At 45.7% G+C, this 13,140-nt stretch overlaps 2 protein-coding genes across 2 annotated transcripts; both read right to left on the bottom strand.

The window, feature by feature from the left end:
* Window positions 1-1,143: 1,143 nt before the first annotated feature.
* On the bottom strand, window positions 1,144-5,890 carry LOC114429020 (uncharacterized). The gene is made up of 6 exons (XM_028397858.1): window positions 5,634-5,890; window positions 4,197-4,487; window positions 3,405-3,740; window positions 2,937-3,001; window positions 1,944-2,853; window positions 1,144-1,863 (listed from the first exon to the last, which is right to left on the bottom strand). The coding sequence occupies exons 2-6, from the start codon at window positions 4,338-4,340 to the stop codon at window positions 1,645-1,647; spliced, it is 1,674 nt and encodes a 557-aa protein (XP_028253659.1). The 5' UTR covers window positions 4,341-4,487; window positions 5,634-5,890; the 3' UTR covers window positions 1,144-1,644.
* A 1,458-nt stretch (window positions 5,891-7,348) lies between these two features.
* LOC114429078 (protein SOGA3-like) lies at window positions 7,349-12,674 on the bottom strand. The gene is made up of 9 exons (XM_028397928.1): window positions 12,591-12,674; window positions 10,902-11,675; window positions 10,248-10,472; window positions 9,890-10,048; window positions 9,674-9,742; window positions 8,998-9,267; window positions 8,544-8,924; window positions 7,799-8,461; window positions 7,349-7,683 (listed from the first exon to the last, which is right to left on the bottom strand). Exons 1-9 carry the CDS (start codon window positions 12,672-12,674, stop codon window positions 7,573-7,575), a joined length of 2,736 nt encoding a protein of 911 aa, XP_028253729.1. The 3' UTR covers window positions 7,349-7,572.
* Window positions 12,675-13,140: the final 466 nt, after the last annotated feature.

The following is a 13,140-nucleotide window of genomic DNA, read 5'->3' as shown; positions in this document are numbered from 1 at the left end:
CCTGTTTAACAGTTAGTTTATGCAGGTAGGGAGTCAAGTTAGCAGCAGAGTGATGGCCAACCAGACGCCTTGTTAAAATACCACCATGAAGCCCATGGAGGTGCCAATCTGTAAGACATGCTGTTATTTACACACACATAACCTGAGAAGAGATGAGCAAAGCTGTACAATAATGGGCAAGCAGTGGAAATCATTAATAATTAAACAATTAAAATAAAACCAGTGAGATAAAGACACTGATCGGAGAACACAAGTGTGTCCAAAGACCCTAATCTGACACCATTTCTGTTAAAATGCATATTTAATATAGAGGTGATTTAGAGGCAGAAATAGTGAAAAGCAAGATAAAAGAAAAATAGCTAAAGAGACAGAGAGAAGAACCATCACCCCCTCCCACTCTTTATTTATACCCCTAAAGACAGCAGGCTAAGATTTCTGGCACCAAAACACACGTCACGCTTGCTATTTCTGTCTGAGGTGCCACATAGCACCAAGAGGTTGGGTGACAGCATCATGGGGCCAAAGGACTTCCGTACACCTAGCCGGCCTTTACATGACATATCACACTCTAGCTATGTCTGGCAGATCACATGTAAAAAAAAAAATTGTTGCCCCAGAAACATGTAGGCTAAATGACATATTTTTTGAGTGTGCGTGTGAAGCCGAGAGTGCGTGAATGTGTTTCATCACCCTGCTCTGAGCAGGAGGTGTCGGGTACGCCAGAGGTTGTTAATGTAGTCTTATGAGGCGAGAAACACAGAGTGTGGAAAGTGATCCCTGCCTGTGTTGCACATTGGATATCCTGATAACGATGGGTAACTGCTCTCGAACGAACACTGTACAGTGTGTATGTATATGTTAAAATAATAATTATGCAACAAATCAAAGCACTTGTTTTGAAAAATTTGTGCACTTGTGTAAGCTCTAATAGCAGATTTCTTAGCATCTGTTTGTGACCAATTAGCTTGCTTGCAATGACAGCTAACACCACTTTAGCTGCCATTGCACTGGCATGCAGGGAGCAACTGGTGTCAGATATCCATAGGCTTGGCATGCAATAAATCATCAACATCCTGAAATATGAGCCATCGTTAAAGGGACAACACAATGCAATGCTGCAACACATAGAGAGAAACAGAGTCGTTATGTCAAAGCACTGTCATATTTATTACCAAGGAAAAAAAAATACATTAAAGGCATATTATAATCATTTGTCACAGGTGTTATTTGAACATCTTAAATATATTTTGGACAATATAATACAGCAAAACACACTGTTGTTGACAATAGGTTGCTGCTGGGAGTACACAGTTGCAACTTTGTTTTCCACCAGTAGTCAGGGCCGAATCTGATTCAAACATGACAACCGCGAAACACATGAGCATGCAGCCTCAACCTTGGGGCTGCATGCTAAATCACACAGAAAACACCTGAAGTTCAATACAAAAAGAGGAAAATGGATTAGTACGCGAGGAACGGCAACAAAGCAACAAGCTGATGCATTTGGGCACAGAGGAACCTAAAAGCCACAGCAACACTGGAGAATGTTGTCAATGTGTTGCACCGTGTTCAAGAGAATTGTCCTTACTATTTACACAGACAGAAGGCTGTCCCCAGGGACGGGGTGAATGTAATTAGAAGCTATCACATGATGATAGTCTCAGTCTGAAGAGAGTAGGAAATGAGAGGCCGATGCTTCAGGGACGGGCTTGGGGTTCTGGTCATGGGGCTAGGAGGGCGGTAGATTGGGCCTGATGGGGCAGTGATTCTGGCAGTAGGAGTGCGGCTGGCCCATCTGGAGGGAGGACGCTGATTGGCTGGTCGTGCAGGACGGGAGAAGGTCTTCTTAGAGGCTGGGTTTACCTGGATAGAAATATTACAGGCCACGTGTCAGCTTGCTTTTGTGGAACTGCCGTTAAATAAAGAAACAGAAAATGACCTACCTGCTGTGCCTCCTGCCGGTAAGCTGTGAATCCTGATCTGGGACTGGAGCTGTACTCATGCTGGATCTCCAGCATGTCCAGCAGCTCCATAAGTCCTTCATCCCTCACTCGGTTACAGCCTGGTGTCTCTTGTCCTCCTAACCCTCCCCTCTGGATCCTTTGAGCTCCAGATGAAGCACTTGAGACCCTGTAGTCCATTTTGGGCTCCACCTGTTGGAAAGCAGGCTTCCTTGCTTTCTCCCCTTGAGCCAGTCCTCCATCCTTGTCCGCCCCACTGTTAGCCCTGGGTCTAACCTTTGGGCTCCCTACCACCTGTGATCTCCTCTGAGACTGCTGGACACCAGGCTGTGAGCCTTTGGGGCTGCTGTAACCTCCCCTCTGGTCCTTGTAGGTCTGCCTGCTCAAGTCTGAAACCCATTCTTGGCTGGACTCTAACTCTGCTGTCAGCACGTCAGAATCTGCTTGGCATTTTTGGGTAGGCGCACGAATGGGCACTCTGCCGGCGACTACAGTCGCTCCCAGAGCTCTGCGTTGACAGCCAGGGGTGAGGCACTTTGCCTCCGCTCCGTGATGGGTCACCACTCCTGATTCAGTAAGCATTTTGCCCTCGTTCTCCTGCAACATGGCTCCAAACTTCCTAAGAACAGAGGGGCTGCTACTCAACCTGTCTCCCAGAACTCCTGGACTGAAGGACTTCCTGTCCATAGCAGGAGATTCAGCAGTTGTGACCGGCAGCTGCTGCGAGCGTGCCTGTAAAGCAGGAGCATCCCTTTGTCCAAGAGGTGGCTTAGCACCTGTGTGTTCTTTGTTGGGGGAACTCTCTCTGCGGGAGGAGTTCTTCATGTGAGACACTCTGTTCTTCCTGTTTTCAGTCTCCTCAAAACTGCCCACAAACTGCTCTTGACCAAGCCTGATGATCATAAAAATGAGAATCAGAAAACACACAGAATGGAGCTTGATGGTTCCAATTCTCACATCTAAAATGTCTCTTACCTTTTATTCCCAGACCTTCCTCTGACCTCATCATCCTGGCTCACCTTAACAATGTCACTGAAGTGCTGAAAGAGATCAGAAAATATACATTTAAAAATACAAGCTTTAAATCGGTGTGTGCCACTCAAGAATCACTGGCAAGGTTCCAAAAAACTGAACCTCAACTGACCCCCCCCCCCAATCAACACTCGATATAGCACAGCTAAAACTATTCTGATCTACTGTAGTTTCATGTTAGCAAAGCACATGGCCTCTCATGTGGGACCAGGAAGGAGTCCAGGTCTGTCCGGTCTTGAGAAAGTGTGGGAGTTAGGACAGAATGTGAAGCTAACTCCTATCTGTGGAAGTTGTAATCAATATGTTCCTGGCTTTGACTCGTATCGCGTCACCTATCTTGTTTCTTCATATGTGCAAATTCCAACAGAATGACGGACAAGAAAAGAAATCATGATTATTTTTTTTTCTTACCACATGGCGAGATCCATTGTTCTTCCGGCTCATTTGATTTCCAGTCGCCAGATAATCCTGCAGTAGGTCTCCGATCTCTGAGACTCCGTTGGAGTGGCAGTAGCTGTAGCCATTCTGGCGGCTGACAGGGTAGCTGTACCCGTCGCTGTTGTAGTTACAGCTGTTGCTATAGTGATGCGGCACGGTTATGGCTCCAGGATGACTGTCACTGTGACGGCTGGCTGCAAAAAGGCCATTGCCCTGATGTCCTAGGCCACACTCCAATGGGCCGCCATTTTTCTGGCTGTCAGTAGGGATATCGTTTGCTCCTCTGCGGGCCTGAACTTCATTGTACAACTGAAAAAAAAATCATTAGATGTCAAAAAATGATGTCCGCAGCACCTAACCTATATTTATGATCAGCACATGTTATTCCACTTTGCACAGGCATCTGTTTTCCCATTGCAACCTTTAATATTTCCTTTCATATCCACTTTCAGACAGTGTGTGTATGTGTGTGTGTGTGTCCAGCATGTCTGTCGGCACATCCCGGTTTAATTAGCTTGTTAACATTTGTCTGTATCATTGCTCCAACAAGTTTATTATAGAGCATGCATGTGTATTGCACCAATTAACACACACTCCAGGGAGTGACAAAGCCGTTACCTGGGAACAAAGCCATTAATGTGAAGCATGTGTGTGTGTGTGAGGCCTATAAGTGAATATTACTCCTATCAGAATGTGCAGTTTTATAAATAAAGCAAATGGTGAGTCTCAGCTTTTTTCCTCTGACACTACTGAGCAAAGTCGCACCTCTTCAATTTTCCTCTGGATGTCCTGTAGCTGGTCCTCCCATTCCTGCATCTCCAAGTCAAAGTTGTCCATCAGCTCCGGCCTCTCCTGCCCCCAGCCCCGTCCACTACGCTCCAGCCCCAGCTCCAGATCAATGGCTGCCATGTCACAGGCTGCTCACTAACTGCCCAGAGGCCCTCTTTTTTTATTTTAAATGGCCGTTTCCCCTCCCTTTCTCCTGTTTCACTTTCCTGGTGAGAGGTCAGCGTCGGGTTGTCAGTGAGGGACGGAAGGATCGATGGCCTGGAAACACTAAAAAAGTCAAATACAGGGAGGAGAGAAAATGAGGTTGTTAATGGCCTGTACACAAAATCCTATTGTGTGTCATTTAGCTCCATATCTGGGCTAGATTTGTCACTGAGAAGTGTAACAAAAGTAAAACAAAGGTGGCAATGAAGCCCAGCACTTGTATCCTTAAGGAGTCTGACCTTATTGTTTTAAAAATAAAAGGCCTAAATGATTTATATCCTGGTTGGTTTCTGCTCTCGCAGAGCTCACACATTGGCCGTCCACTTTGACATTCTTCTCCAAAATTCACAGGCATGTAAGCCTGTCTGTGCGGCACGTGGTCAAGAATATTGTATGACAGCACGTGTTTAGCCTCTTGGTCACTTTGACCTCTAGCCTGCCTCTGACTGCCACTTGCTACATGGAAGGTAAAAAATCCCAAGCATGCAACTGGGTGGACATTTTCTTAGAACCTGACCCAGTTGTGGACTTATGGCGTCACTTCTGTAATTCTGAGAGGAAGGCATGGCTTCCTAGCTTCTGGAACTAAGACTTATTAATCATATCCTGGTGTGTTGTAGCGTGCAGACGCATAAAGATTCACTAAATTATTCATCCATCTCTGTAAAAACTACAATAAATCCACCTTAATTTCCACAGTTTGACATCAAAATATGTCTTTTAAATATCTGCTGCACCACTTCCATCAAATCAGCTGAACTGATGAGGTCATGGCCCAGCAGGAATTGCCTTAAAACATTGCTGCAGTCAGTTAAAACAGCCAGGCCTGGTGGTGGTGGTTGTTGTTGTTTGTTATCATTCAATATAACAAGTATCCTTATCGAAAGTGCCCGAATGTACCAGCCACTTCCCTCCCACCTGTGATGTAAGAGTAGAGATATTAATAATCTTGTAACTATGCATAGTAAACTGCACTGTGGACATGTCAAAGGCAGGGAGGGAGTGGATGTATGTCAGAGGCAAAGAGAAAATAAGTGACACCATAGAGTAAAAAAAATAAAAAAATAAAAAATTCAATATGACAAATTATGAAAATAAACCAACAGGAGATGCGCTTCCGGTGTTTCCATTCAACCTGCCTTAAGTATGATCATATTTTTAAATGCATTTGTTAATTATTTAAATGAAAATGGCAGCAGCCCTTCTTACCTGCCTCTAAATAAAAGTTTTCACTGCGCTCCGGTTATAAATCCTCAGCCTGCTCTGCTCCCTGCGCGCTGCTCTCCGACACTTCCATTCCCTTCCTTGCCCACCTCACAAGTCCCCTCTGCAGTGCTTCCCCTTCTCTTTTTCCTCCACCGTGTTACGTAAAACCCGGCGGGTTGGATTTAAAGGGGCCCCCTTTCTCCTTGTTGTCGAGGTGAAGTCCGGATGGGGGGGATAAACAACTTCTGTTCCAGCCGGGGTACCCTGTCTTTATACCGCACCCCCCTGGTGTTTACGTGGGCGCGCCTTCGGAGCCGGGATCAAATGTCATAATGTCAAATTTATTCCAGCATTTGAAGTCTGGATAGGACAACTGTCGTCACCAGCATCCTGGCTATAATTACTGGGGCTCACGAAGAAGAGAGGGAAAGTGTTTACATAGCTATTTCAGCTGCTGCTGCCTCCCCACCAATGGGCTTCTCTGTTGCTACTCTGCTTTAGGATGCTTGGGCAGATTTTATCTTGTGACCATGTGGCCCTACTGCAAATAATTTTTCCAAGGGATGCCAAATGGGTGTGGGTGACACAGTGAGTAATAATGTGTCACAGTCAATAATATCTTTATTGAAGATAGTCACGAAAAAGAAGCTGCCAGGAGGATGTGTTTATGGTAGAGAATCAGTACTGTACTGTACTGTACTGACTTTAAAGCCCTGGACACCCCCACCCCACCCCCCAAGTTTAGGCCCAGATTGATGTCAGCTGTGCATGTTTTGCATTTTTTAGTTAAAAAAATTTTGTCCGAATTTCTGAAAATCTGGGTCTAAATAATAAAATAATAAATATTTTTAATTCATGTAATGATACTGTTATTCTAAATTGATGTTGCTTATCCAGTTGTGGTGTTGATAGGCTATTATAATTATAAGCTGCCACATTTTATACCTTTTATTTATGGAATATTTTAGACATTTTTATTTATTTTGTTTTATTTTTCATTTTATTTTGATGCCGTTGCTTATGGTGAGATTCATTTTGAACATTCAGAAGCTGGTCGGTGGCTGCTGGAGCCATTCTTCTGCTGAGCTAGGGTTATTACAGAGCAAAGATGTGTTCATGCCAAAATACTAACATGATGTCAGGCTGTAAGATTTTTAATAATCTAAAGAAGAAATTAAAAATAAACATACTTTATGTCTTAAAGTGTGTAAACAAGCAAAGTGTGTGAAATCTCATGCAATGTCCTTGAGTAACCTGAACCTGTGACTGTGCTCTTGACTCATCCCGCTGCATTGACGTCTGAAAGACAGTTGCCACGGTTTGTCTGCCACACCATCACTTACTAATGCCTGCTTCCTAATCAGGGGTCCTGTTGGGAATTTTGGAGCCCCCCCCCCCCCCTGGACAAGATTTAACATTTGGCACTGAACACAGTGATCAGAATTCCTTCCAGTTTGTAGCCTGCTGGGGTTCATCTCCACCTGTTGTCTTCCTTAATAACATGACAAACCCTTTCAGGAGCAAAGGACAGGGATACAAACAACATTCATCCTTACTTTACTCTGGAGCAACAACAGAGGGGGCAGCACAGCAAGTGTTGTTCTGAAAAACAAATCAGGGGTCACGTGAGAGAATATATTTAGTAGCAAGGTTAAACCAGGACATACAGCAGCATGGGAAGGACACTGAAGTTGGGCAACAGTCCAACTAACCTTCGCGAGCAGCTGATGCAGGGGGTGATGTGTTGAGATTATGTAGGTTCCAGTGTTCGAAGCTGGCCACGCTTCCTCCTCCATGTATCATCTATGTGTGTGTGGCCTTGGCAGGTGCTGAGCCATTTCTGTGCACTTTTTGGTTACCTTGGCAACAAATGATGCGGGAATGGAAAAAAAAAATGAACAGAGCAAAAACAAACGAGGGATGATGGGAAGGGAGGCGTACATCACAGAACAAAGAAGAGAGTGAAGAGGAAGACTAGTTTAAAGATGGTGGCGTATGAGAGGGATGAGAATAAGACGAGTATGAGGATGAGTAAAATGATAGGCTGGAACATCTGGGGCGAACGAAGAAACGGGAGGGTTGATTGAGAAGAAGGAAGAAGCAGACTTGAGTGATAACATTTAGAACACGTTGCCATTAAACTGAGTGATTTGTAGACGTTCTCTCACCGACAGTGGCTCCTCTGTCTCCCTGTCCTCAAGCCTTGGCACTTCCAGTCTGTCTATGAAGGCCTGCAGTTCTTTTCTGAAGGCCTTCATCTGAGCGTTGATGCGGTACAGCAGCTCATGTTCCCTAATCCTGCTCCCATCATCCTCTCCTCCCTCCTCCCCTCCCCTTCCGTACATTAAGTCGCCGTTTGAGACGTAGACCCTCGCCTCTGAGATGATGTTGGCCGTGTCGGCGATTAGCCTGTCGATGGTGCGGACCAGCCTCTCTGCTTCCACGCGGATGTCGATCATCTGCTGCCTCTCGCGCAGGCTGCACCGGCCACTAGGCAGGAAGCGGGCTAAGGCGGAAGAGGCGGCGCCCTCTGGGCCAGTGGGGCTGTACAGGCCCCGTGTGGGTGTCAGGCATCGGCTGCTGCCGTTAGTGTTTCTCACCTCATCTGAGTCACTTTCCCCACCCACGGGGCCCTCACGTTTACGGTGAGGTGGGAGCAGACGGGAAGAGGTGGAGTCCTCGTCACTCTCACGACGGCCGCTCGTCGCTCCACCGGCATCACTTTCTGCATCGCTGTCTCGCGGGCTGGGGCGCAGGGAGAGATGGGAGGCCAGATCATAGCGCTGCATGTTGGAGAGGAGCACGCGGTTCTCGTACTGCAGCTGCATAACCTGAAGGGAAACAGGCAGAAGTGAGACGCACACAAACTTTACGCAGATGATCTTGATTCTAGATTCATCGGTCGTCTCCTACCTTTCCACTCAGGTCATTAATCTGCAGCCTTGCAGCTTTCAGCTCCTCCTGCAGCACTTCAGCCTTTGCTCCATCAACTCCTACACCTCCTGCAACTCCACCTCCATGCCTGGCACCTCCCTCATGAGTCCCGGCTTTGAAGCGTAACTTGTTCAGCTCAGTGGTCACCCTCTTGTTCTGCTCCTCAGCATCAGCCAGGTTTCTCCTCAGGAGCTCTGCCTCATCTTCCACCAGCTGCAGCTGCTGTCGGAGCTCCGTCAGATCATCTCCCAGGCCTCGTCCTGCACCAGGTCCCCCCACTGCTCCACACCCAGAGCTCCCAGCACCTTCTCCCTCACCGCGGAGGTCATCGAGCTCGGCCCTTAGACCTCGGTTCTCGACCTGTGATGGGACAAGCAAACCAGCTCAAAAATGACTTCCAGTCAGTGAACACACCTGCATGGTCTTCACTTACCTCTAATTCAACTATCTTCCTCCCCAGGATGTTGGCCTCCTCCTCCACCAGTCGAAGCCTCAGCTTCAGCTCTGACTCGCGAGTGGTGGGTGGCCCCCCGGCCTCCCCCTTAGGATGGGTGCTGTCCAGTTCTCCATAGAAGGAGCGGTACTTCTGTAACTCTTGTTCCAAACGGTCTTTCTCCTTGTCGATCTTGGCGGTCTTCTTCCTCATGAGCACAGCTTCCTCTTTGATGAAAGCTAGCTGGCACTTCAGGTCCTCATTTTCCTCCTGGAACATGAAGAGACCGTAACGTTTACATTCAAGCGGAAAAGCTAATCCTTAAATTCAGAAGGGCAGCCTCTACAAAAAGATGCTAAGACGTGGGATTAAAGTGAAGGGAAGACTTTGTAGCACAGTCTGTCTGAGCCAAAAAGTTTGATCTCACTTGACCAAGAGGATTTTTGTTTTATATAAGTCTAACGTAACTGCTGAAGCTTGGCAAACTCAGCTTTCATTTAAATGTGCTTTGTAGACCAAGACGAAAAGCAAAATGTGTCATTTAAGAATATTACATAAGGATGAGATAATTTAACTGAAAGATAACGAACAAATATGCAAGAAGGAAACCAAAGAAGAGGTCAGACACACATTGAATGAAATGAAATGTTAATAATTAGCATTTTTAGCATCTCACCTCAGTGGGAGTCTGTGCTGTTTTCTTGTCAGTCTTCGGGATGTCCTTGCTTCCTCTTCTCTTTTGAGACTATGAGAGGAAGGAAGGTAAATTGACCATCTTAATCCTTTGATTTCTGATTGCCTATAAATCAATACTAATATACAGCCTGCATCTTTGACATTCAGGCTCCTGCCTTGTGCTCATTAATGGGTGCAGATTCAGTGTTTACTTTACCTCTTTGGTTTTGTCTAGCTCATTCTGCAGAGCTTGTTTGGTCACTTCCACCTCTATGAGTTTCTGTCTCAGCTTTTCGTTCTCCTCTTCCGTCTTTGTGCGTTTTTCCTCCACTTTTTCCAGCTCGTGGTGCAGCCTCACCGACACATCCTTTGCTACCTGTATTAAAATCGCAGTGTAATTTAACTTATGTCTTCATCGAAACACAATTTATATTTCAGTATGAAGGGTGATGATACATTTGTTGATTTTTTTTGCAGTATTTTCCAATTTAACTTGTAAACTATGACATCATGGAAACACATCATTATAACACACACACACACAGAACCCAGCAGATTCTCCTCCTCCCCTCTACCTTCAGGTCCTGCTCCAGACTCCTGAGCAGCTCCTCATCGATCTCTCCCGTCTGGGCGTAACGCATTCTCTTCCTCTCAGCCTTCCGCAGACGATACTGCAGGATCCGGCAGTTTTTATTGGCTCTCTCTAACTCACGCCTCATCTCCTGCAGCTGACAAGTGTCTTCTTCGTAGAAAGTGTCTCGCATCTCCTCCATCTCAGTCCTCATTTCTTCGATCTCACACTAGTTGAATGACAGCAGACGTGCATGTGTCACAATCACAGTATGAGATTTAAAAAATACAAGAATCTGAATTTTAAATGATTCTCCAGATGTCAGCTGCACACATCTTTTTCTCTCAGATCCACCCAGCAGCTGGCTCTGTTGGTAGTCCCCTTTAAGCCCAAGATAACATTGATCCTGCTGCATCCATATTAGTATGATCAATAACCAATTTGATGGCAGTGTGTTTCCAGTTCAGGTTCTTAGTTTAATATAGAGTTTTTGTCTTTCACGTCAGCAGTGACACTGCAAACACAAGATACACTCAACATCACAGACTGAGTCCACTTTTGGAACTAAAAAAAAAATCATAATTTTTAACAGTGACCTACATTTCTGACAGGCTATCTGATGACAGACAAGCAGAATGCTCAATAACAAACATCAAACCTTGAGATCTTCATTTTCCTCCAGCAGCCTCTCCATCTCCTCTTCAAGGCCCTCGTCTTGCTGTGTCACAGACGCCGCCTCTATCGCTTGTCCAGCCGGTCCCGGCTCCCCCTGCGCGGCCTCCGGTGTGCCCATGCTTTCCGTCTTAGTTTGCATCTTTGCACTGCTCCTCTTCAGTCTTTTATGCAGATGGAAGTGGATCAGTTCTGCCTGTAAACATCCTCCTCTCCACAAACCCAAACCTAGGCCCGCTCCGCAGCCCACAGACCCGGCGCTCCTCTCCCCGTGTCCGCCTTCCTCCTCCGCGGCTTTCCTGTCTTTTCCTCCCGGAGACGCGGCTGTCCTGCCTGACAGCCGTCGCTGGTTGGGGTCGCTTTTCAAGCAGGGTATGCGTAAAGCGGAGCGACGGGCCGGTGCTGATGAGTCTGTCAAATTTTCTCCGACAGCATCCGCCCTGTTTATGAGAGCAGCTTCAGCACCATCCGGGTGAACAGCTGCCCCGCCGCGGCTCTCGGGCTCCCTCTCTCTTCCGTCAGAGGACCTCTGGGTCTCCCTCACCCCGATATTTCTGCTCCTTCCTGCATAAAAAGGAGGTCTGGACCCGCTAGCGGGGTGCCTGGGAGCTCGGTTGTTTGCTTCTTCTTTGGCTCCAGTCGGAGAGGGAGCCCGATGCTGCCTCCTCTTCCTCCCTGCGCTATTGTGCACCGATGCTGATGAAGGATCTGCAGCAGCGCCGCCGGCGGTGGGCTTCATTTTCCGCTCCAGTGAAGTAAACTAAACCACTCGCAGCTTTCTCGTTGTTTATCTGGGATGAAACTAAAATAACAAGGCCACAGAAGACAAAACGCTATTATGCTGCAAAGTTCAGCTTGACAGAAATATGTTGCAACAAAACTCTTAACTTGACAGTCGCCGCTAGATGGCGCTTTTACTCCAGCTGCTGCAGGAACTCCTGCTCATCCATCTGGACCCCTGAACTCTAAAATAATGAACTGTAGCTTTATTCAACCGACAGCATCCAGGAAACAAATCCGTTACAACAAATGCATTTCTTTAAACATTTATTTATACATGATGGGAAAACTCTTACCGTAAAGCAGACCTACTGTGTGGAGGCGCTGACACACAGGGCACCACCAGGCACTGCGGGGGCACAGGCCGTCACGTGACCACATACGTCAAAGCAGGAAGCAAACAGGACCCCCCCCCCCTCACATACACACACATATTCCTATGGACTGAAGAATAAACACAATATAATGCAATTTGTAACATGTTTAAACTTTTTTAATTGATTAACTTTTATTATTATTGTAAATGCATAAATTCACCCGTCTATAAGAGACTGAACCAAAAAAATGATTAACAGCATCAAGTAAATTAATGGTGCAAGCTATAAAAATATAAGTAGTAAGTAACTTATAAAGTAAAATACTACTGCTCATCATGGATAATGATGTATTGTTGCTATTATTTTATTGTTTGTCGGGGCACTGTCAGTAATTTTTATTTATTTATTTATTTTTTTGCAGGTCTTTTTGGTTTCTTTTTCTTTTTTTACCACCATATTAGAATTGGCTGCAGCATCCAAACATGTAGGCTACACAAAAACACACCCAAAAACACAGCGCCTGATAAATAAGGAAGCAAGGTGCAGCCCGTCCTCTCCTTATTAATCACACAATATACCACAGCGTCCACACGTTTGAGGTCACCCAGGCCAGCTTTACAGCTTCTCCGATCAGCACGACAGTTTTCAGGTGTGCGACACATAATGGCACAAGGGTTTTCTAATCATCAATTAGCCCTTTAACACACTTCACATTGCTAACACAATGTACCATTAGAACACAGGAGTGATGGCCTCTGTACCCCCTGTGTAGATATTCCATTAAAAATCAGCCCTCATTTACCACATTAACAATGTCTAGACTGTGTCTGATTGCTTTAATATTTTTTTATTATTTAAATAAGGACATTTCTAGGTGATTTTGAATGGTAGTGTAGAGGACAGCAGCATAATATATACTCAAATGATTGTAAATGTGACATTTAGCCTATTTACTGTTTTAATTCATTTCATTTTTATTTTTGGCTACTAAAACATCTGCTTGAGTGCTGCATTTTATATCTAGCAGTGAGTCAAAAAAAGTTCATTTTGGACCTTAATGATAGAAGATTTTACGTTTTTTAGGGCGTTTATGTGTGCACATGCAACAATATGGCCAGCAGAGGGTGC

This window comes from Parambassis ranga, chromosome 24 (genome assembly GCF_900634625.1).
Source record: "Parambassis ranga chromosome 24, fParRan2.1, whole genome shotgun sequence".
NCBI lineage: Eukaryota > Metazoa > Chordata > Actinopteri > Ambassidae > Parambassis > Parambassis ranga.
The sequence above is the reverse complement of the archived record's forward strand: the minus strand, read 5'-3'. Positions and strand labels throughout refer to the sequence as shown.

Excerpts from the sequence above, each read along its gene's own strand:
- LOC114429020 (XM_028397858.1), bottom strand. The coding sequence starts at position 4,340 with ATGGCAGCCATTGATCTGGAGCTGGGGCTGGAGCGTAGTGGACGGGGC. Across the intron at positions 3,741-4,196 it reads TCCAGAGGAAAATTGAAGAG|TTGTACAATGAAGTTCAGGC; the intron begins GTGCGACTTTGC and ends TTTTTTTTTCAG. Across the intron at positions 1,864-1,943 it reads ACCGGCAGGAGGCACAGCAG|GTAAACCCAGCCTCTAAGAA; the intron begins GTAGGTCATTTT and ends ATTTCTATCCAG.
- LOC114429078 (XM_028397928.1), bottom strand. The coding sequence starts at position 12,674 with ATGTGTCGCACACCTGAAAACTGTCGTGCTGATCGGAGAAGCTGTAAA. Across the intron at positions 11,676-12,590 it reads TCAAACGTGTGGACGCTGTG|TTTACTTCACTGGAGCGGAA; the intron begins GTATATTGTGTG and ends CGAGTGGTTTAG. Across the intron at positions 7,684-7,798 it reads AGACAGAGGAGCCACTGTCG|ATGTTCCAGCCTATCATTTT; the intron begins GTGAGAGAACGT and ends CGTTCGCCCCAG.